The sequence below is a fragment of the Crassostrea angulata genome, chromosome 6 (assembly GCF_025612915.1).
Source record: "Crassostrea angulata isolate pt1a10 chromosome 6, ASM2561291v2, whole genome shotgun sequence".
NCBI lineage: Eukaryota > Metazoa > Mollusca > Bivalvia > Ostreida > Ostreidae > Magallana > Magallana angulata.
The window spans coordinates 56,456,311-56,478,057 of NC_069116.1; the positions used below are offsets into that span (position 1 = coordinate 56,456,311).

At 35.7% G+C, this 21,747-nt stretch overlaps 4 protein-coding genes across 4 annotated transcripts; 3 read left to right on the forward strand and 1 right to left on the reverse strand.

Annotated features, from left to right (window-relative positions):
* The first annotated feature begins 161 nt into the window (after positions 1-161).
* Positions 162-6,648, forward strand: LOC128189270 (MTOR-associated protein MEAK7-like). The gene is made up of 8 exons (XM_052860822.1): positions 162-617; positions 1,151-1,372; positions 1,673-1,805; positions 2,223-2,338; positions 2,427-2,733; positions 3,257-3,375; positions 3,572-3,778; positions 4,202-6,648. The coding sequence occupies exons 1-8, from the start codon at positions 504-506 to the stop codon at positions 4,358-4,360; spliced, it is 1,377 nt and encodes a 458-aa protein (XP_052716782.1). The 5' UTR covers positions 162-503; the 3' UTR covers positions 4,361-6,648.
* A 171-nt stretch (positions 6,649-6,819) lies between these two features.
* Positions 6,820-8,866, forward strand: LOC128189271 (transcription factor AP-2-alpha-like). The gene has a single exon (XM_052860823.1). It carries the CDS (start codon positions 7,139-7,141, stop codon positions 8,429-8,431), a length of 1,293 nt encoding a protein of 430 aa, XP_052716783.1. The 5' UTR covers positions 6,820-7,138; the 3' UTR covers positions 8,432-8,866.
* Positions 8,867-9,178: 312 nt separating this feature from the next.
* LOC128190919 (gigaxonin-like) lies at positions 9,179-14,249 on the reverse strand. The gene is made up of 5 exons (XM_052863164.1): positions 13,947-14,249; positions 12,299-12,652; positions 11,676-12,038; positions 11,049-11,188; positions 9,179-10,766 (listed from the first exon to the last, which is right to left on the reverse strand). Exons 1-5 carry the CDS (start codon positions 14,147-14,149, stop codon positions 9,955-9,957), a joined length of 1,872 nt encoding a protein of 623 aa, XP_052719124.1. The 5' UTR covers positions 14,150-14,249; the 3' UTR covers positions 9,179-9,954.
* Positions 14,250-14,270: 21 nt separating this feature from the next.
* On the forward strand, positions 14,271-20,769 carry LOC128190920 (probable aminopeptidase NPEPL1). Its single transcript, XM_052863165.1, has 13 exons — positions 14,271-14,363; positions 15,251-15,439; positions 15,694-15,876; positions 16,119-16,373; positions 16,706-16,787; positions 17,144-17,286; positions 17,375-17,452; positions 17,615-17,715; positions 17,902-17,956; positions 18,320-18,401; positions 18,548-18,711; positions 19,970-20,080; positions 20,214-20,769. The coding sequence occupies exons 2-13, from the start codon at positions 15,293-15,295 to the stop codon at positions 20,370-20,372; spliced, it is 1,560 nt and encodes a 519-aa protein (XP_052719125.1). The 5' UTR covers positions 14,271-14,363; positions 15,251-15,292; the 3' UTR covers positions 20,373-20,769.
* Positions 20,770-21,747: the final 978 nt, after the last annotated feature.

Below are 21,747 nucleotides of genomic sequence, written 5' to 3' on the forward strand. Positions count from 1 at the left end.
AAATATGTGATATTTTCTAAAAAGCATAAAACATATTTCTACATGCAAATTTACGTTTAATTCATAAAAATAAGCATAGTATTAATTCTATTAAAAAAGAACTATCCCGCAGAAACGCAGTGACAATATTTAAATGTGTATCAAATAACGGACCTCCTTCCGGCGGCCCGTAACAACAGATATTGGCGATACAAACTGTTTTGCAATGCGTTAAATCGCCACGTTGTGACGCGCTGTCACACGGGGTGTCGAGGATCCTTAACGATATCAATACATTTCTTTAAATAGTGTCGTAATACGATATCTTTTTCTCGTAATCACACGATATAATTGTATGCAAGATTATACCGTGTCTATATCGACCAAAGTGTATAAATAGATGCTGCATGTAGAATTTGCAATAATCCTCCTTTTATTTGTTTAATTACATCGGGATCGTTAATCCAAATACTCCAAACGTAAACATTGTCAACGTGAAGCTGCTGCTGTTACAAAGGGGGAAAATGGGTGGATCAGAAAGCAAGGGGTCCCCCGGGCCGCAGGTGTTTACTCAGACCGAGATTCAGCATCTTCATTCTAAATTTGACAAGTTATTTAAATCTCCACAGTCATTTCAGGTAAGGTTAATTTGGTGTCTCGATAAGGCTGTTTCACGATCAGAATCTTTGAGATCAGCTGATCCATAGTTCTGAGGTCCCTGATTCATAATGTTAAACCAATCATATGAATGTTTGATTTTGTATGACAAGATCATGATAATCTGAATGGGACAAGAAAAAATAAATTTGGCAAGAGGAACAATAACCTATTGACATAAGTTCTTGGAACCAATGTAACTTTAATTAATTTGTTATATTTAGGTTCATTAAATCCGTAAGATTCAGCTAAGATTTGATAAGAATTTTCTTGGGAACTCCAGAACACTTCGCTATATTTGGGATCCTGTTATATCCATATTTGTACTAAATTAGTTGTACTGTATCATGTTTTAAATTCAATATCAATGCTCTTAAGGATATGAATGATTATACATGTATTATGTTATTGTATCTAAACAACTGACCAACTGAAAATGACAAGAAAGGATATATCAGATTGATCGTACAATGAGTTGTATGATAACAATTATTACTGTAATTTGTTGAGATAGGATGGACTCGCTCCCCTGAGCACAGATTTGAGCAAGAATCTGTTCCAGTACATAAACCACATCCCGACACACCAGAGCAACCAAAAGCACAAGCATGGAGTAACTCCTGAACAATTCCATGTGTTTGCTGCCCATGCATTGAAAGGAACTTTTGAGGAAAAGGCAACCATCTTCTGTGGAATGAAAAATTCCACAGATATTACTATGAAGGATGTCTCTGAGGTACCTTAACATTCTGAAAATAAATGTACTAGAAAAGTAAGTGGAAATCTGATGGTATTCTACTCATAAATATGTTAGAAAAGCTTACATTGTACAATATTTATCGATAAAGTAAAATTAACCTCACACCACCTTGGGCCAGAAGGGGAGAGGAAAGTGTTTGTTCATCAGCAAAACCTTTTATCAAATTAAATATGTTTTTATTTTGAGATACAATGTGCTTTTTGGTTTTTGCCTATGAATGTTTATATTATTTTCGTATAACCTGTGAATGTTGATTATTTTCCACTATAAATGTAGGTGACGACAGGACTGTTGGAGGTGTACAAGCATTACGTGACTCGTCTCCCCCACTGGAGGGGAATCCATACCATGAGTAGTGGGGCCGAGGGAAATCAGCGCTTTGTGTCCTACCTTACAAAGGGACTCACAGGTAAGTCATCAACTCTCTCACAAAACCCTATGTAGTGACAATAAAATTAACATACAGTCCAATAGATGTCTGCTTTTTATGTACCAGTAATGATTTTTAAGAAACTGGTAGAAGTAAATCATGATAGAGAGAAGAGGCAAATTCAGTCCTTTTAAATACATCTTTGTACAGTGTGTAGAAGATTGTTTTGATATTCAGAACTCACTGCTACAAAGAAATAAGCATTACTAGAGGTTCTGCTATTTTTATCATTATTGGATGTATCATTAAATACTAGTAGACAGTTTAGCCAACAATGAATTTCAAAGTAAATTGGTCTGAAGCAGTCAAAACAGATGCAAAAGGATTTTTATGTTGTCTTGATGGTACCTGTATTGAAAAGATTTGTGGTCTATTATGTAGCTTTGTTTTTTACAGCCAGTGGAGAGAATGAGAGGGTTACTGTCAGTGACATAGAGACATGGATGTCTAAAACTCCTCACCTGATGAACCTCTTTGATACTGTGTTCTCAAGTCTATTCCAGTTTCACTCTGTAAGACATTTATCCAGTTCTTCTTGGATATTTCAACTACAGCTCTGTCTATCTGAGAAAGACTCAAGATGTTTTGTTATCATTTCAGATGAATGAGATTATGGAAAACATCCCTGCCATGGTTCCTATCCCGTTGTTTGAGGGGCACCGTGATGAGGCAGTTTTGAGTGTCCTCGACTACAACTCTGTCTTGTATCTGAACTATAATCTGCCCAGCATGTACCAAACAGAGTGGCGATTCCTGTTTAGTAATTCAGTGTATGGAGACAGCTTCTCCCAGCTGGTGGCTCACATCACAAATAAAGGCCCCACCCTCCTGGTGGTCAGGGACAAGAAGGGGCACCTCTTTGGAGGCATGGCTGCAGACAACTGGGAATGCAGGCCCAAATTCTATGGTAATATATATAAACATTACAGTATTTGTACATTTGTATGGATGCAATCTTTGATATGCATTTACAAAGGTTTGTGTTGACAGACATTTAGTTTCTAAGTTTGTCTCTCCTTTAGCCACCTATTTTAAATTATTGTTAATTTCTTTAATATGATGTCTTATTTTATCAGAATATTAAAAGTAAAAAAGTTCTTTTATGGTATTCAGGAATTTGACAAGGTTCAAGCTTTATTTCCAAGTTGAATTGTAATTATAGATATAGGAAAAATCGAGACCTGTGAAAAAATTTGGAACAGCTGACTTGAAGTGGTTAACTCAGCAGAAATTCTAACATTTAAAGAAATAGTATTCACAATTTTTTTCACGAAACCAAAGACATTGATGATTATATTCTGGTTGTAGAACACTGTGAAACTGCATTTCTAATACATAAAGTTTAATTTGATGATATCATCTAATAGTTTATAACATTGTAAAGTTTTCGATATCATCTAATAATTTATAACATTGTTATCAATTCTCAGGCTCTTCCTCCTGTTTCCTGTTTACACTGAATCCTCACTATGGAATTTACACACCTACCATGTATAATGAGAACTTCATGTACCTTAATCAAGGGCAGGCAACTCTTCTGAATGGTCTGGTATGAAATATGTACTTGTGACCAGTGACCACACAAAATATAAAACATGAATGGGTGTCCCAATTTTTATTTAATGAAATTTCAACATTATATTATCTGTATTTTTACACGATTTCTCAAATGACTATATATTGTGTACTTGGGATGACAGACAAGTTGAATCAGGCCATACATGGTACTTTATTCACTTACTCAGGGTATGGGAGGACAGATGGACTATTTTGGGCTGTGGATAGACAGCAGCTTTAACCACGGACACAGTAAAGCCAAGCCTAAGTGTACGACGTACGGCAGTCCCCAGCTCTCCGCAGATCCCGAGTTTGAGGTGGACATTATTGAGGTGTGGGGCCTCGGGCCGGAGAAGAAAGAGGAGGAGGATAGTGATGAAGAAAAGGAGAAAAATGTGAGTAGGTCAAATCAAACGAAAAAAAAAAAAAAGATTTGTTCTTCTATGATCAAGGTCATAATCATGTAAGTGTAGAATATATATTTACCGAGGTCACACATATACATTTAAGTACGATTTTACCGGTTAGTTTCTTGATTTCTTGAATCCTTTTACCGTAAATTTATTGACTTCTGTCTAGCAAGTTTTGGAATATTAATGACTGTTTATTTTTTAGATATTCAGTTAGACTTATGTTTTCCAAATTTTGGAATAAACAGGAAGTTACTATTTTAAACACTATACAGAACTTTTAATTGTTTATGCCTTTCCCAAAATGTGTGCATTATGAGCTATTAAGTATGTAGCATAGTGAAGTTGTTTTGAATGAATTACCAGTACATTTTCTAAAATGTTGCAATTTATCTGCTACAAATTCAGGTAAAGAAAAGCATTCTTCAGCGAGACCCTGAATCAAAAGCCATGCTGGAGTTGATGGGAAGAACCCAGGTCAGTGAGGGCTTCAAGGAACTTGACGAGGACGAGGATCAGTCGGAGGAGATGAAGAGGAAGATGAACACCATTCCCAAACTACTGTAATACTATCTAGTCATCAAAAAAATAATGTATCAGTTCGAGGAAATGAAGAAAAAGATGAATTACCGTAGTCCTACTAGTCATACAAAAAGCTTTAAAAAAACTGCTGCTATTCCAAACCTCTGATGTCATACCTTGTCATTGAAATCCAAAAACAGCCACCATTTCAAAAATACACTTTTAATAGTCATTTCAACACCAGAAAAAACTAATTTTCCAGATCTATTGACTTTGTGGTCATCCTTCAAATGTGTTTGAAAAACTGTGATGGGGACGATTAATTTACGACACATTTTTGATCAGAAAAGTGGACCACTATCTACTGCAGAAGTGAATGAGAAAATTGCTTGTGGAATACTGCTACATGCATGTGTTATCATAAAAATCTGTGATACAATACTGTACATTTACTTAACAATGAAGAAAAAAGGTGGTGAAAGGTTGTGTGAATGTGATAGGATACAATATATTCAAGTATTGCTGCTTCTGATTCAGTGAAATTATACAAAAGCCACCATCCTGAATTTTTGACTTATTGTTGACAGTTTTGAAGTGTTGTTAACACATGATGCTTCCTGTAATGCGTTGAATTATCATGTCAACTGTTATTGAATGTATATTTACTAATATTTAAAAAAAAATGGTGAATTGTGCATGTTATTTATCAGTAAATGTTAGTGTACTGTTAAAAGGATTGGTAAATTCTGTACCTCATTACCTGGTACTTGTATATTAACTTATTTATATGGAACACTTGTAGGCATAATCTTGGTGCAGAATTCCTTTTACAAATAGTTATGTGTATTAATTATTATATCATTATATCATTTTAAAGAGACCTAGACATGATTTTAGATCAAAATTTCATTTTTCATTTTTAATGTTTAAAATTGTGTACTTGTGCATTTTGAATGATTGACAAAAAATTTAATGTTAGAAGTCAAGTTATAAGAGAGATTCAGACATAATAATTCATTGTTATGTAAACAAAGCTCGAGTCTTATATTTGTTTACAAATAATGCAAAGTACAGAAATTACCATTTCTTTGATATAATGGCTCGTGCCAAAGAAGATTAACTTATTCAATGTGCATGAATAATATTATCAACAAAAGAGCAACATTAGATTGAAACACATACCAATATTACATATATGTAAACAATAACAAGACTCGAGCTTTGTTTACATAATAAAGAATTTCGAACTCTTTATCTTGCTTGTTACTCAATATTTGACTTTCAAATTTTGGCAAATCATTTAAAATACCCATATTGACAATTCTAGATACTAAAATTGGAAAAGTAAAATTTGAAAATTTTCAGCTCAAATCGTGTCTAAATCCCTTTAATTATTTCAAAGGCTTTTAACTAGTAATATGCAAACAAAGAGAGAGAGAGAGAGAATTATATTAAATGGATATAATAAAACATGACAATAATACATTGTTGGTGATACTCAGTCAGATTACTGTAAGAGGAAGCTGTTCTGCACAGAGTCATTGTGATGTACAGTGTACAAACTGTACCAGTGTACAGACTGCACAAGTATACTTTCATTTATTACTAAATATAAGTGAAAAAAGGCAATTTTCGTGCAATGTTTTGACATGTTATAGTACTTATCAGTCAATTATAGGCAATGTAATATGCGTTTATGGTACTTAGAATGTATCATGTTGATGTATATTAAAAATTTGTAAAAAAATTTGTAACTTTTTATTTAATATTTACAAATGCATAAATAAAACACATGATTTGGTAAGTTGCAACAGGTGTAGAAGCCTATATGACAGCATTTTTCTTTGGTTAATAAAATAACATACAGATTATAGTATATATTTATGACTAAGGTTTTACAATAAAAAATGGGTTTAGACAAACAGGTAACCTATCAAATGACAAACAATAGACATATCAATTTATTTTGTAAAAGTTAGGAAAAAACCTGGCACACACATTCAGATAAAGTGAAGATGTTGTATGATACGGTATATATACAGCAGTACATGAGGTACCCAGTTTTTACATGTACAAGTTAAATGTGAAGTCTACTAGATTACCAGTAATCCAATCAATATCGCTACTGGAATCCACCTGTTTAAGAGTATAAGACACTTATTTTAAGAACAATGAAGCAAGCATGTATTTTACTTCTTTTTTTTTGTTGTTACTTCAATTTGTGTTTACTTATCAGATTTGATGAAATTATTGTCAAAGTGTTAATTTGATATGAATATAAAGATAAAAAATATGTGCTGTGATTTTGGCATCAGCTTTAGCAAACTTTTAATGTGAAATAAATTAACAGTACCTTGGAATGTTTTTCTTTAAGATTTACAGTTCATTAAATAATTTAATTACAATGGTCCTGTCCTGACAGCTCATTATCACACCTGTTTGGGTCTCCTTTGACCTCGGCCAATTACCTGTAATTAGTTGTGGCTATCAGAGGCTCCTATCAGTACTGTGTCATCAGTTGATTGGTCTGCTGTTTAATTGAGATAGTATCTACTACTTATGATGAAAGGGAGTAGGACTCTTTGAGTGTGAGAGTATTATGTGAGGCGTGGTGTATATACATATCCTGGGGACACACAGGTCAAACACTGTCTTCTAAATTCCTTAATCTGACTCAGACCTGGGAAAAGTTTAGTACAACTGTAATACCTGTCCACTGTGTTACATCAACAGTTTGCTGACCAGTATGTGTGCTCTGTAGAGGTGTCATTCTGTGGAGATTATTCTGTGTATCTGTGTTGACTTCTCATTGCTGTGATAACCATGGAATCCCGGGAGTCAGTGATGTACAATGGACACTCTGATTCTACCCCACACCCCGTACATCTTACAACAATCAACAACGCCCTCCCTCAGCATGGAATGTACCCCCCTGCCAGCCAGTCCCTGGCTAATGGACATTATCCATCCTCCACACAGTCACAGGAAGGGATGTACACATCCAATGGAGTACAGTCTCACAATGGCTTCTACCCTCCCACGACCCAGGCTGTGGAGTACCCCTTCTTTCCCCCTCCATTCCTTGTGTCACAACCCCCAGGGATGGAGAGATTCCAGCCCCCTCAGTATAATGGGGACCAGTATCCTCCAATGAACTTTTATCAGGCCCAGTCAACAGATTTCCCTCCAACCAACATAGACCAAGTTCAGGAATATAAGACTGAGCCAAATTCCTTCCACAGAGAAGAGACTGAGAATCACCCAGTCATGTTTAATGAGAATCACCCACCTGAAAACCTGCACAATGGATCCGAGTCTTCATACAGTGGTTCTCCAAACAGCAACGAGTCGCAGAACCACACAACAAGTTATGTTCCTCGGGAAATAGCTGACCAGATGGAATTTCAGCGAGCAATCATGTCCAACAAAGAATCCAGGCGTGACATGGCTCTGTCCAATTCCACGGGTCCAGCAGATGTTTTCTGCCTTGTGGATGGGCGCCTATCTCTTCTGAGTAGTACCTCCAAATATAAAGTAACTGTGGCTGAAATTCAGCGAAGATTGGGAGCACCTGAATGTCTCAACGCCTCGTTGTTGGGTGGGGTTCTCAGAAGAGCCAAGTCAAAAGATGGAGGAAAGAATCTGCGCGAGAAACTCGACAAGATTGGATTAGCTTTACCAGCGGGAAGAAGGAAGTCCGCCCCTGTCACACTAATGACATCCCTAGTAGAAGGGGAGGCCATTCGAATGGCCCGTGATTTTGGATTTCTGTGTGAAACTGAATTTCCTTCAAGACAATGTGCCAAACATAATGTGAATAAATACCAAAGCAATGTTCCAGAAGAGCAAATGGCCAGAAAGAACATGATTGTTGCTTCCAAACAGATCCTGAAAGAGTTTATGGATATTCTGAATCAAGACCGGTCCCCTATTGGTAACTCCCGCCCACAGCCCGTCCTTGACCAAGATGTTCAACACCCCTTGACCCGGTTTAGTCTGATCTCTCACGGATTCGGTTCACCGGCCATCGTGGCATCATTAGCAACAGTGCAGACTTACCTCACAGAAATGCTGAAACAGATGGACAAAGGATTCCACCTGGAGAAAGAAAAGTGAGAGACTTCCTCAGAGAGAGTGCTTCTTCTGCATCATTTTGTGTTCAATGTCTGACAATCTAGCATGTATTTATAACAAGTACTGTTACATCTAAATACAGGTACTTTCATTTTTAACATATTCTGAAAATGTCATTTGCAATTGAATCCAGTAATATAGGTATACAACACTTGCATAATATTAATGTTCTAAACTTAGAATGGGTTTGTCCATGTCTTAATCCAATGTTTTGTATATTCTTTTTTACATCAACTAGATGTACATTAACATATACACTGTGATGTTTTTGTATGTATGTGTACAGAATTTATTCAAGTTTAATTTTGTTATTACAAAGGATTGTCATAATACATTTCAAAGTGTATTCTACATGTAAAATTAAGTTATGTATGTACACAAGTGTTTTTCTACAATGATATATTTATTTTGATTTGATTATACATGAATTTTAATAAAATTGATTTCTCTAACACTTTTCTTTTTTGTGAATTTGGGTGAATATGAATTTGACTGTAATGTTTGATTAACAGATCCTTTTTCCTAAAAAATTAACATGGGATAAAATGAAGTTTAGGGAAAAAAGCCATGAATATTGATTCATATATATTCATGTTAAATTGCAATAGTTTTTTAACCTTTATATCGATGACCAGGAGTTTTACTTTCTCAAAATTACAGAAAATCAAATTCTGATTCATTTACCATGGTAAATTAAATCAAATTGCTATGAGACACAAGACAAACAAATGTCTGAAATCACTGTTTTATTTCTATAAAGTATTAATTAAACTTGCAAAGGACATCTAAACTCATTAAGCTGCAGACACTAAATTAAGGCTCTGTTCCTTTGTTTTATACATTACGTCATAAAACGTAAACTGATACGCAGAGACATGGTACACACAATATGACAAATAGATTACTGATCAAACATGAGGTACAACAAGTGCGTTGTGCAGAATTTGCTCTGCTGTAATTGCATGGTTACATTAATGCCTGAAATAAAATTCAGAAAAAGTTCACTTAATATGGCACATCGCTGTATGGGACAAACCCAAACATGAAACAGAGAGTATCACTGAAACAGGATAACATACTCCTGAATAGTTCTAATCATTGAAACCTCAATAAGGCAGTTCATGTATGAATGATTGCATACACTGTAACACAGTGACTGTATTGATATACTGTATACATGGGGCAATATAGATGAACATTGGATATTACAACCATTATCACCTTCATGACAAAGATGGCTGTTCTTAGGAAGTTGCAAAAAATATTTAGTATATAAAAAAGATTTAAAATCTTAACATGAAATGCACATATGTATAATACACAATGCCGTAAAAGTTAGCAATATACTAGCTCCTCTCTCCTTTGAGAATTAATAATTTAAAAAAAACAACAATTACCTATAACATATCATTGATCATTTCTTGAAAGAATAAATTAAAATGTATAACAACATGATAATATATAGGCAATACAGGTTCCATCTCTTATGGTAATAGTCACATGACTCACTTGTCTTTAACCATAAGATCGATCAAATGTTTTGGTATGTGAAGCATGCAGCAGGGGTATCCCCGACAGTTAGGTGGACCAGATACAGAAACGGTTCGCCATGACCTGGAAAACACATTGTAAGCCCTGATACACTCAAATCGCCCATCCATCTCCAAATCTCCGATGACCCAAATCTCCTCTCCATTCTTGATCACGGAGAATATCTGTGAAGCGTCAGTCATTCTGCACAGAAACTCGTGCTGTCTTGGAACTTGCTGCCAGCTGTCCAGGGCTGTGTTATAAATCTCTGTTCCACAGAATTTGATGTTGTTCCCACCATGCATTGCACTTGGACACTCGTACCGTCGGAACCCTCCGAACACATAGATGTTGCCCCTACAGGCGGTGGCCCGGGCATCACAACGCCTCTCCCTCATTGGACAGACTGACGCCCAGGTGTTTGTGCTTGTGTCAAAACATTCCACTGACTCGTATAACTTCCCCACCATTCCACCAGCAATGACGTAGATCTTCTTGTCCACTACTGCATATGCAGACCACACCCGCTTTAAGTTCATGTCTGGGAGGGGAGCCCATTTGTTGCTGAAGATATTATAGACTTCCATTGAAGTGGTAGGCTCTCTGACATCGTTACTGCCTCCAATAGCATAAATATTATCATCAATGGCAACCAAACCAAAACCAAACCGCGCATGATGCATTTGACTGATGGTGGTCCACTGATTGGCCCTGGGGTCAAACTTCTCCCCTGTTGTCAGAATTCTGTCCTCTATATCTTTGCCCCCAACAGCATAAAGGCATCCTCCTTCAAATGGAATGTCAAAGCATGAATTTATTTAGCATATAACAAAGTTGTTTTGGGCATGAATCAAATTTACAAGTTAGAACTGGTATGCAATGAAGTAGACACAGAAAGGCAGTTGATATTTTCTTAGATTGTAATAAATGTGAATGGATACCTTATGTAATTATTTACATCAAGAAATTGGTTTTTTTTTCAGGCTTATGATAGGAAACTAAGCATAATAGTTCATTTATTTTGTAAATCCTCTATATCAGATGAGAAGGAAAAGAAACGTTAATTTACCAGTCTCCACCAAGCTATGAGAGCATCGAAACTGTGTCATGGAGGGTAGCTCTAGCCAGTGACCGCCAGGCTTGGTGGAATTGTATGGGATGTAGAAACAGTAGGCATCCCTCCTCACTCCACTGCACTCCTCGGGATTACTGTCAATGGAATCCAATGTACAATCAGTCTTACATCAATTCATTTTGTCTCAATTAACATTCCAAATCACACTGATGTAATTTAAGGCAGTATGGGGCACCTCCAATGAAAGACAAACTTTATTTCGAAATAAACAATAAAATTAACTAAAGCATCATATATTTTCTTCTCACAATCTTGATGGCTAACAGTGTAGCGCTATAAGTAAACATATGCTACTGATCTGCAACAGCAAGTCATGAGTTCAAATTCCAATGGGGCGTTTACCTTTCTACTAATTTTTGAAATGCATTTCAGGATCATATTTTATACATTCTAAATTTAAAATGGTGAGTATATTTTGATTTTGATATTCCTTCATCCATGATAATATCTCATGGTGTCCCATACCACTTTAATGTTGAGTTTTTACATGTACAACTATTGTGTTACACTTCTGATGTTGTGTTGTAATTACAAGTTGCATGCATAGCATATAATACTTACTGTATGACTCGTGTGTCCCCTCCCGCACACATCAACAGATTTATTATCCCCCGGGATCTCTCTGTAACCCCCGTCCCATTCTTCAATTTGTCCTGAATCATTTCTATGACCCTGAGACTGTGGATATCCGGATACAAATCAGGCAATTTGTTAACAGAATCTTTGTATAGCAGTTGAACCCTGAGACAATTTGAGATCAAGTCGGGGAGGTGAGATTTTCGCTTTTCCTCGTCGTGCATTACCCACCGCAGTATGCTGTACAAAATATCTTCCTCTGACCGGACCTGGAGTGTGTCCATTGATAGAAGAGGAATGAGCAGTTCGACAGGAAGCTGTAGGAACTCTCCATAGTAACTGATGTCTCTGAAAAAGAAATTAAAGCAACCACTAAAGCAACTAAGTTACACATTGTGTAAATGATTACAGACAGTAAATCTGCATGTCACTTGCTACATCTGTATGTTTATAGAAAATTGAGAGGGAGCAAGAGAGAGAAATTGAAAGAGATTCATGCAATGATGAAATAGCACTTGTAATACATGTATTAATCTGCATTCCTACAGAAAGCACAGCAGAACCCTGAGTATGTTTTTCTAAAATTCAGTTATTAGTAAAACATTTACCTGAAATTGTTTTCAAGGTACTGAGTACTTTTTAAATGAACCCACAAACAGTTGAATCTTGAGGCAAAATCCATGATGCCCAAACAGTTTTGTGCAGTGATACATTTCAGAAGGTATTCACAACAAGCCTGTTTTAGCTCGACTAATAAAAGAAGATCTGCTGCCTGGAGAATATTCTGTATGTTGTCTTCGTCTACAACAATCTCTGATGTGTATAAATAATCTAAAATGATTTCAAATGTTTCTGCAGTAATTTGTAGGGGAGATAAATCCACAACTCCTGGTCTATTATCTGCACTTGATGATGTTGAATCAGGTGAATTACTGCAATCATTTTCTTTGTCAAATACTAGCCTAAAAAGAAAAAAGAAACTGTAGTGGTTAGGTCTATGTGAATCTTGAAAATAAACAAATTTAAAGCATTTGCAGATATCATAATTGTTAGATTTATATGTTAATTAAATCATTAAACAATTAAGGTAAAGATTGACATCAATGGTTGGCATTTATACCAAATAGGTATAACTCTTTTAAAGATTAGAATGGAAAAGCATTCTAATATTAAGGTAGCAGACAACCCCATTCCATTAGAAACCAGAGATGTGGTGGTTGTACTTCTGAAATTTAATTTTCATCTTAGTTATTAAAATACATTAACATTGTAAGAATAATTTAAATCTGAAAGTATGCAACAGTAAAACAGATAGTAAACTGTACTTCCAATACAGACTAGCCAGTGGGTTTTTCTTCTGACAGGGTATTTAATCTCTTGTTCACATTTTTGTTTTGTTTGGTGCAAGGTCTAAAAGATGTCTTCAGTGATCATAATAGCTATTTGTAAGGCATATCTAAAGGTTGAATAAAATCAAGGTTCTTTGAAAGAAAATATAGATTTCTTCAAGCTGTCCACTGATGTTGCACTGACAGCATTGGGTAGCTGTTTCTATCTGGTAAGAATGAATTCTGGTAGTCCTGGCATACAGTACAAGAAGATTTATGTTTCTCCATTGGAAGATGGTTCATATCAGTAAAGAAGATAGGATGCCAGTTAGCTGATACACAATCTAATACATCATGAGAAGTCTGAACCTAGGTCTGGGCTTTGTACTCCTGTTGTCAGGTCCACCTACAGGTTGTTGTATCCTTTTCATTTTGTAGATACAGCTGGTTGTCCTGCAGTCATTATACACAATGCAGATTGCCTGCTCTGTTGTACTATTTCCAGTTTGTCATTTGCATGTCCCAAATAACAATTGCATAATCTATTTAACTATATTGTCTTGTGTAGAAGACGGTTGTGGTCTAGGTAGATATATATGGGATACATGTATGTATATTGCACTGCAGAAGGCAGATGTTACAAATAAATTACATGGCCTTCTTGATCTTGATGATCTCAACAGCCACAGACCACCATTGCAAACACATGCATGTTTACTTATGAATTAAATTCAAGCTATGTAGCTAAATCAATAGTAATCAAGAGAATGTAATGTTTATTTTTTGAACTTAAAATTTATATCCCATTTGGGCTATAATATCCCAAAATTATATCCCATTTGGGCGATTTGTCCCAACCTGTTCTGGACATGTATGCTTGTACAGTTGTATGTTGTTTCAGAAATAAGTGGTATGATATATTATTTACCTAAAGTAGTGACTTGCCGCTGCCAGTATACCCTTCTGTACGGGAATTTCTGCTCCGTCAATCAGAACCCATCCATCACAAAAGTGTCGCTTCTTTCTGATGCTGTTTAGAGCACCTAGAATTTTGTTCGCGTGTTTCTCACAAGTAAACTTTTGAGGTCTGTTGGGAAGCTCTGAAGCTGTTTTCTCTGCAGAATACGCCATTTCTTTTTAAATCATTTTACATGTCTTTAAAATAAAATTCTCTAGACTAACATTCTAAATCAGCTGTAATTTTGGTTCGCCGGTTAAAGTTAACTCGTACAATAAAGATTATCCTTGGTACGAACAGATTCAGGTACGCTGTATCTAATACACTTTTTGGATTTTTGATTTCCCTGCCTTGATATTAGGCTAACACAGGAATTAGAAATTATAGGTAATATTGGACTTTTGTATAATGAATAATCGAAGAAATTGTGTTTTTGACATGGTTTGTTATTGTCATGTGGAGTTTCAAGAGAAAAAGAATCTGATCAATAACCAGAATTTCCTCAACCAATTGAGAAAGGGGAGGGGGGGGGGGGGTAATTACAAATAATGGCCAAGATGAATATCTCGTTTGCTCAACATTATCAAGTGTTGACTATAATTGTGTGATAATGAAATAATTGGGAAGATACAAAATCCTGCTTATCAGGAACATTTATGTTGGTTTTTTTTTTATTTTCTAAATACATGACTTTGCACTTTGATCTTCACGTGACAATGGAAAGAAATAAATTTTTTATTTTCATTATTTACCAAAATATTGTGGAATGCATTAAAACTTTGGAAAAACAATTGGTGTCAATCTCAAAACCTTATTTTTAGCGGGATTGACTTTAGATATATCGCTTTTCAAGTTTTGCTGAGATTAATATTGTCTCGGACTAGATTATATGATAATATTAGGGAACAACTTAAAGGGTATTGTTAAAAGATATTTTGCTCACTGTCTAAGGATTAAAAATACAGAAGGTCGAAAGGTAATGATTCTTTTAGAAACACTAGCGCTTTGAATTTTCAGTGCAGATTTGTGCATTGCAATATTTTGTAATTCCTTTTTTGCTGTAATATACTATTGATTGCATATAACAATCATTTATTACATGTATTAACTTTGCCTAGATAATAAAAAACAGTCAAACTCTTTCTGTCATCTGAACCTACCTGTATATTTAAGTGATAAGAGGTCTTACTCTTATTAAGGAACAAACAAAGAAAAATTTTCTTTGATATTATATTACAGTATCAGTTGATATTGTCTTCCTTTTCATTGCAAAGTCTGCATCTGAGGCCAAGTTGTGCCTAACACGGTAAAGGAAGATGCCTGTGAAGTTGGTGTTTGGGGGGAAGTTGACCCTGTCTGACCCCAAGGATTTCCCTGTGGTCATTGTTGGACAGCTGCCCCACTTGACCAGTATCTCTTTTGATGATGTGAAAATCAAGCTCTCTCCAAGGGTGGATAAAGAGGTATTAAAATACTGTAAATTTTATGATACAGTCAACCAAGGAACTGAGTAAAAATGTCTTTTAGATTTTGAGAACCATAAAAACAACTCATAGATTAGCTTCATATCACATAATATGTTTGAGTGCTTTACTATTATTTCTATTTTTGATGAAAAATTAGAAAAAAATAAAAATGATAGATTAAAATGGGTGATGTCAGTCCAATTTTTTCAAACTTGAAATCAAGACTTAGTTCTATATGATTTCTATTTCAGACATTTGATCAGGCAGTAGGTAACCTGAGGCCCTCACCCACAGACACTTGCCCTCTGTGGCTCAGAAATGCCACCATTGCTGCTCTACCATTAAAAAGCAGCAGACACAACACTCCATCTCGAGCCCATTCTCTGTCAAAACTGGTGAAAAGCTGTTTGACTGACCAGGAGGAATATGTTGTGGTAATAATTCAGCTTACATTCGGCATGACCAAGAATATGTTAAAAATTGTGACCATGAATAAGTTGAAAATATTACCATGGGAGTCAAGATAGTCACAAAGAAACACTTACCGGGGTATTAAGAGAACAGACAAACTGTATTAAGTATGTAGTGGAATGACCCTAAAAGTCTGGCTTTGTTATCTTTAAAAATTATAGAAAATAACTGTTTGTGGATTTAACTATTCTTGTCTTTGGTTTAGATTGTGTGTGAGAGGAAGGATGCCTATGCGTTGGGATGTGCTGTGGCCAGGATTCTGCCACTGTACTCAGGCAAGTCTGGGGGTGCCTCCAACTACACCCTGACAGTGGAGTTCCTGTTAGTGGGGGCGGACAAGGAGATCCCTCTGTCTAAGGACGATCTTCACTGTATGTCTGCCTCTGCTCACGGCATTCGACTCGCTGCAGAAATCGTAGACAAGCCCTGCTCTCACATGAATACAGATGATTTTGTCAAGGTAAAGTAACTTGTGTACATGTACCAGGTTATAAAATCTATTAAGCTGTGGCAAAATTTAATTACCGGTAATAGCTCATCATTTAATGGCTGCTGTGAGTTTTAAAAATCAGAATACCAGTATCATTTCATGCTGTTTATCAGGTATGAAAGAAAAACTCTGTTAGGACAGGACTATTTGCAACTTATGACTTAAGCTTGTCAATGCATTTTAAAATTGTATTCAGTTTTAGTTTCAAGCTTCAATATAGTTGAGCCTTTTCCTTATGAGATATCCTGCCTTGGCATTTTTTTGTTAATACGCCAAATGATGTTGGAATATTTCATTTGTAGGAGGCCGAGGTCGTAGGCAGAGAACTCCAGATTACACCTTTCATAGTTCGTGGAGAGGAACTAAAAGAGAAAGGATTTGGAGGTCAGTGACAGTCAAACATGCTATGAATAAGAATGTGGTGATGAAAACCCTGAAATTTTGCTCATCAGTTATTAAGACTTACAACTTTTGTTAAAACTTAAATGTCATTGTGATGGCAGCTGCTTTGAGATAATGAGGCAATTTATGCCTATTTTTGAAGCAAAAATTAAAGATTTTTGGTTTCCTCTTTATTTTCATGGAAAAGTGTAAAAGCATGCAGGGCATTGAAATATCAAAATTTATGGAGCTTTTTTGATTAAAGACTTGTGACAATTTACAAATCAGTACACACATATAATAATGAAATCTACCAGTTTAAATTGTTGGATTTAATTGGGTGTTTTATTTTGGTACAGGTATCTACAATGTAGGACGGGCCGCCGAGCACCCCCCAGCTCTGATTGTCCTCAGCCACAGACCGCAGGGTGCCACCAAAAACATTGCCTGGGTCGGAAAGGGGATTGTGTTTGACACTGGGGGACTCTGCATCAAGGCCAGGGTAGGTGTTATTCATAAAAAATATAATAGATTCAATAGTTCGGAGTCCTTCTCTGCATAATCTTCGGCAAATTTTTTTTTCATTACAGCAAGGTATGTGTGGAATGAAGCGTGATTGTGGAGGAGCAGCAGGAATTCTGGGAGCTTTTTACGCTGCCGTTAAACTGGTATGTAATTGTGATTTTTTAAACTACAGGTACACTGTTACCCTTGTTACTTCTTTACAGGTATCTTAGTTTGGTAACAAAACAAGCAATCCTTTTTATAATCATTTATAATATGGGTTGCATGATCTTAGTATTCAGTGTACATCTTTTCAATTATTTTAGGGCTTTACAGAGAATTTGCATGCAGTGTTTTGTGTGGCGGAGAATGCAGTGGGCCCTCTGGCCACACGGACGGACGATGTTTACACTCACTACTCAGGGAGGTAAGAGAATGACAAAATACTCAACATCAATGCTCTCTTTATTACACTGTATTGGTTATTAAGTTCCCATGCGATTTGTTATGGTGGTCTTAATGTCATTCCATGGTTTTCTGACCATCTATTTTGGCATTCTGTGCTGATTCTTGGTGTATACATGTAGATTAGCAAACTGTTTTAATTTGTCAGAACTGTGGAGGTCAACAATACAGACGCAGAGGGAAGACTTGTGCTGGCTGATGGGGTGAGATTCTCTACAATATGTTAAACAGTCTGTGTTTCAATAGATAAGACTTGGTTTAAAAAATTCTTAAATATGATCATTCATTCTTATTTATTAATTTTTTGACATATGAAGTAACTGTATTATTACATTAGCAAACTTTATGAAATACATGTACATACACCTGGTATATTAAATAGCTTAATTAATCCTACCAATCAATTGTACACTTCTTATACATGTACCTCCTGAATTTAGCATTTTTCTTTTATGCACATGTATCCTGATTTATGTACAGTATAGAAAGTGATAACATCACTCTACCTATTACAGTGTTATATAGAAAACACTTCAGAGCTACATGTATCTCTTATACTTTATTAGGTTGCTTATGCAAGAAAAGATTTGAAAGCTGATGTGGTGGTTGACATGGCAACTCTGACCGGTGCTCAAGGAATAGCAACTGGTGAGTCCTGAACACCTTTCCAAAGTCTACAATTTGTAGGATCATTTGGCTGAAGACCTTCACTTTCCTGATTCTGTTTCTGACTTTTGATTTCATTTATTCTCAGTCTGGCTTGATTAATGTTAGAACTTTTCACCATGAACTAGGTAAATACCATGGCAGCATCGTGACCAATGATGAGAACATGGAGCTATGGTGCGTGAAGGCGGGGCAGAACTCAGCGGACCTGGTCCACCCCATGCCCTACTCTCCCGAACTCCACTTCAGAGAATTCAATAGTGCAATAGCCGACGCCAAAAACTCTGTAGCAGTACGTACATGTATCTCATAGTCAAGGTATCAGTGGGTCATCCTGCAGTTAATTTTTACTGCAGGTGAAGTTCTTCAAAAAACATCTTGGTGGTAAAAAAATGTTAATATAAAGCTGCAAACGATGTATGTACTTGTCTAAAATAATACATTAATGTAGTGTTTTCCTGCTAAATGAGTACGCGGGGGTGTTAAGGAAGCATATGGAATCTGAGATACATGTAATTCCGTGAAATCACAAATCTTAGTTATTATGTACATATTCAAATATCTAAGCAACTAAACGTAGATCAAAAACAAATAAAAAATACTGAAGACAATTTTTTTCCAGAAATTAGTTTGTATTACGTAGATTTACACATTGATGACGTCATGACTAAAAGTTGAATGTCGTGTGAATTTGATTGCAAAGCATTGTAAACATATTCAAAATATAACTAATCTAAGAACTCTAATAAAGTATTGTGGTGTGATTTATTGAGAATTGAACATAAGAATACTGGGGGAGATGTTAGTTTTATCAATCATTCGCTAAAAGGTATGTAAATTTGCTTTTATTTCTCGGCCAGGCTATCCTCTGTCGTTGTTTACGATATAAAAATCCGACTAGAACAACACTACCCCGTATATATTGAACTTGAAATTTTATACGTATCGTTAGTTTGATCAATGCTTAAATTGAAAAGTGCTGCTAGAATCCCATGTTGTGTGTTGTTTTGATGCAATTTGCCGTTTTCCGTGCAAACTATATAAAAGTTGGGAAGGTTTTACGAGAACAAGATAAATAACTTTTTCATAAGGAAAACATAGGATTCTAGCAGCGGTTTTGATTAAACTGAGATGTTTTGCTTTCACTTGGTATGTTTATTTTATTTTTGAAACCGCGGGGTAGTGTTGTTCTATCTCATTTTATGTTAAGGAATATACGTAGGCTATTTATAGTTGTCACGTGATAATGCACCAATGTGGCAGTAATGTACTACCCGATTTTATTGCACTGACATCTATTTTAAATGATAATACTAAGTTTTTGATCTTATTCAAAATAATTATTTAATTTCACGATTTTGAATATAACAGTCAAAATAAGACGCTAAATTGCCCATATGCTTCCTTAACACCCCCGCGTAATGGTAAGAGGTATAATTAATTATAGCTAATTATTTGAGTCAATTCCAGTACAATACTAGTCAAACTTCATAACAGTTTGATGGCTTGTAGAGGTAGATGTTAATGCATGAAGCTGTACCTGTTTGTAGGACAGAAGCAATGCCCAAGTCTCCTGCGCTGGTCTCTACATTGCCTCCAACCTCGGCTTCGACTATCCCGGGGTGTGGCTTCACATAGATATGGCGGCCCCTGTATACAATGTGAGTCACCTCTTTAGAATAAGTATAATGACCATAATATCACTATACATGGTGAATGATCTTGTCCAATTTTTGTCTTCCTTCAGTATAACTGTATTTATTGGCATTTAATGTGTATGACATTTTTAATCAGGGAGAACGAGCCACAGGGTATGGAGTAGCCCTTCTAGCCACTCTGTTCGGTCAGATGTCCCACAATTCCCTGCTGAAGTATGTGGCGCCCCCTGTGTCTATACAGGAAGCCATGGAGGTAGAGAACGAGGACTCGTCCAAGAAGATTCGACGCCACTAGCTGTGATGTATTTATTCCAGGATCAAAAAATACATTATTTATTAGAATGAGTCTGTTGATTTTTGCTTTATATATTTTCTTTTGCCTTAGAAGTTGTAATATGTAGAGAAGTGAAGAAGCAATTTACTCAGATATGTATCACTCGAACTCTGTTCCTTAGTCACTAAGGTGGCATTTAATAGAATTTAACTCGTTTGAATAATCCAAAATTTGTTTGCTGCTGTTCTGTGAGGCAACTGTTGTCTCAGGTTCATGTGAAGTATTTGGAAAGATTTAATGTATGCAAATTGAACAATCTTGTGATTTCATGGTATCAATTAATAATTGCCACACATTTATAATTTAATTGTAAATGTAGTTCTCAATAAAAATAAAGATGAAAGAAAATCAATATAAATGGACTGAGCTAGAGATGAGAGCAGATGTATGTAATTCTGTCTGCTGTGATTTTAAATTTCACTGACCCAGAAAAATTCCACGTGAAAGCATGTTTTGCTGCCTTTTTACATAATTTACAGGTACATGTAACCCCCCATCCCCACCCCATACACACACATACCGGTACGGACAAAATTTGTGATATCACGTTTCACGTGCCGACAATTGATGTCTGATCTGGACCTTTGAGATGATCCCCGTGAACAGAACACGGCAGTTAATCAACCATGTTAGTTTATTCCAAGTTTTATGACACCTAATATTCTTTCATAAATTACCAGTATTATTACGGTAGGAGTGGTTAAAGAAGAAAGTGACCTAGTAAGTTTTGTGTCGTTATTAAGGTTTGTTAAATATTATAAAAGAAATATACAAGTTATTTTTTTGTGGTAGTTGCCATGCAGTTAGAGTTTCAATATTAATCTATCTCGATGTATATCGGTCCTCAGATTAAAATCTACCTCCTAGACTTCCTTGAAGGCATTCTTTATTATTTAATATTTACATCCACCAAGTACGATTTCATCCATTTCTTACGGAAATAATTTGTACATTCAACTCTGTAGAAACTGAGGGGACTGAAATCTACACGCCCCGTTTACCTTCAGCGACCCAAGAGAAATCACGGACTGCACGAAATAATCATGAAGGTGTCGGGCTAAAGTTCTCATAGAAAGCCATTTGGCTGTTTCTTTTATCTAACGTACATAAAAAAATAAGTTTGTTAATTTTTCAGACTTTTCCCGACCAATATATTTATTAATTTTGTTGATAGAAAGATGTAAATAAAAACAATAAAATGCTTCCGAGATTATTGCAATAAAAAATTACATTTATTACTTCTGCAATGTTGCCACCTTCATATCACGCATGAATCACCAAAGAAAGCATTTTATTGTTTAAATAAATTCTTCGTACTTTAAATTTTTCAAGTTTA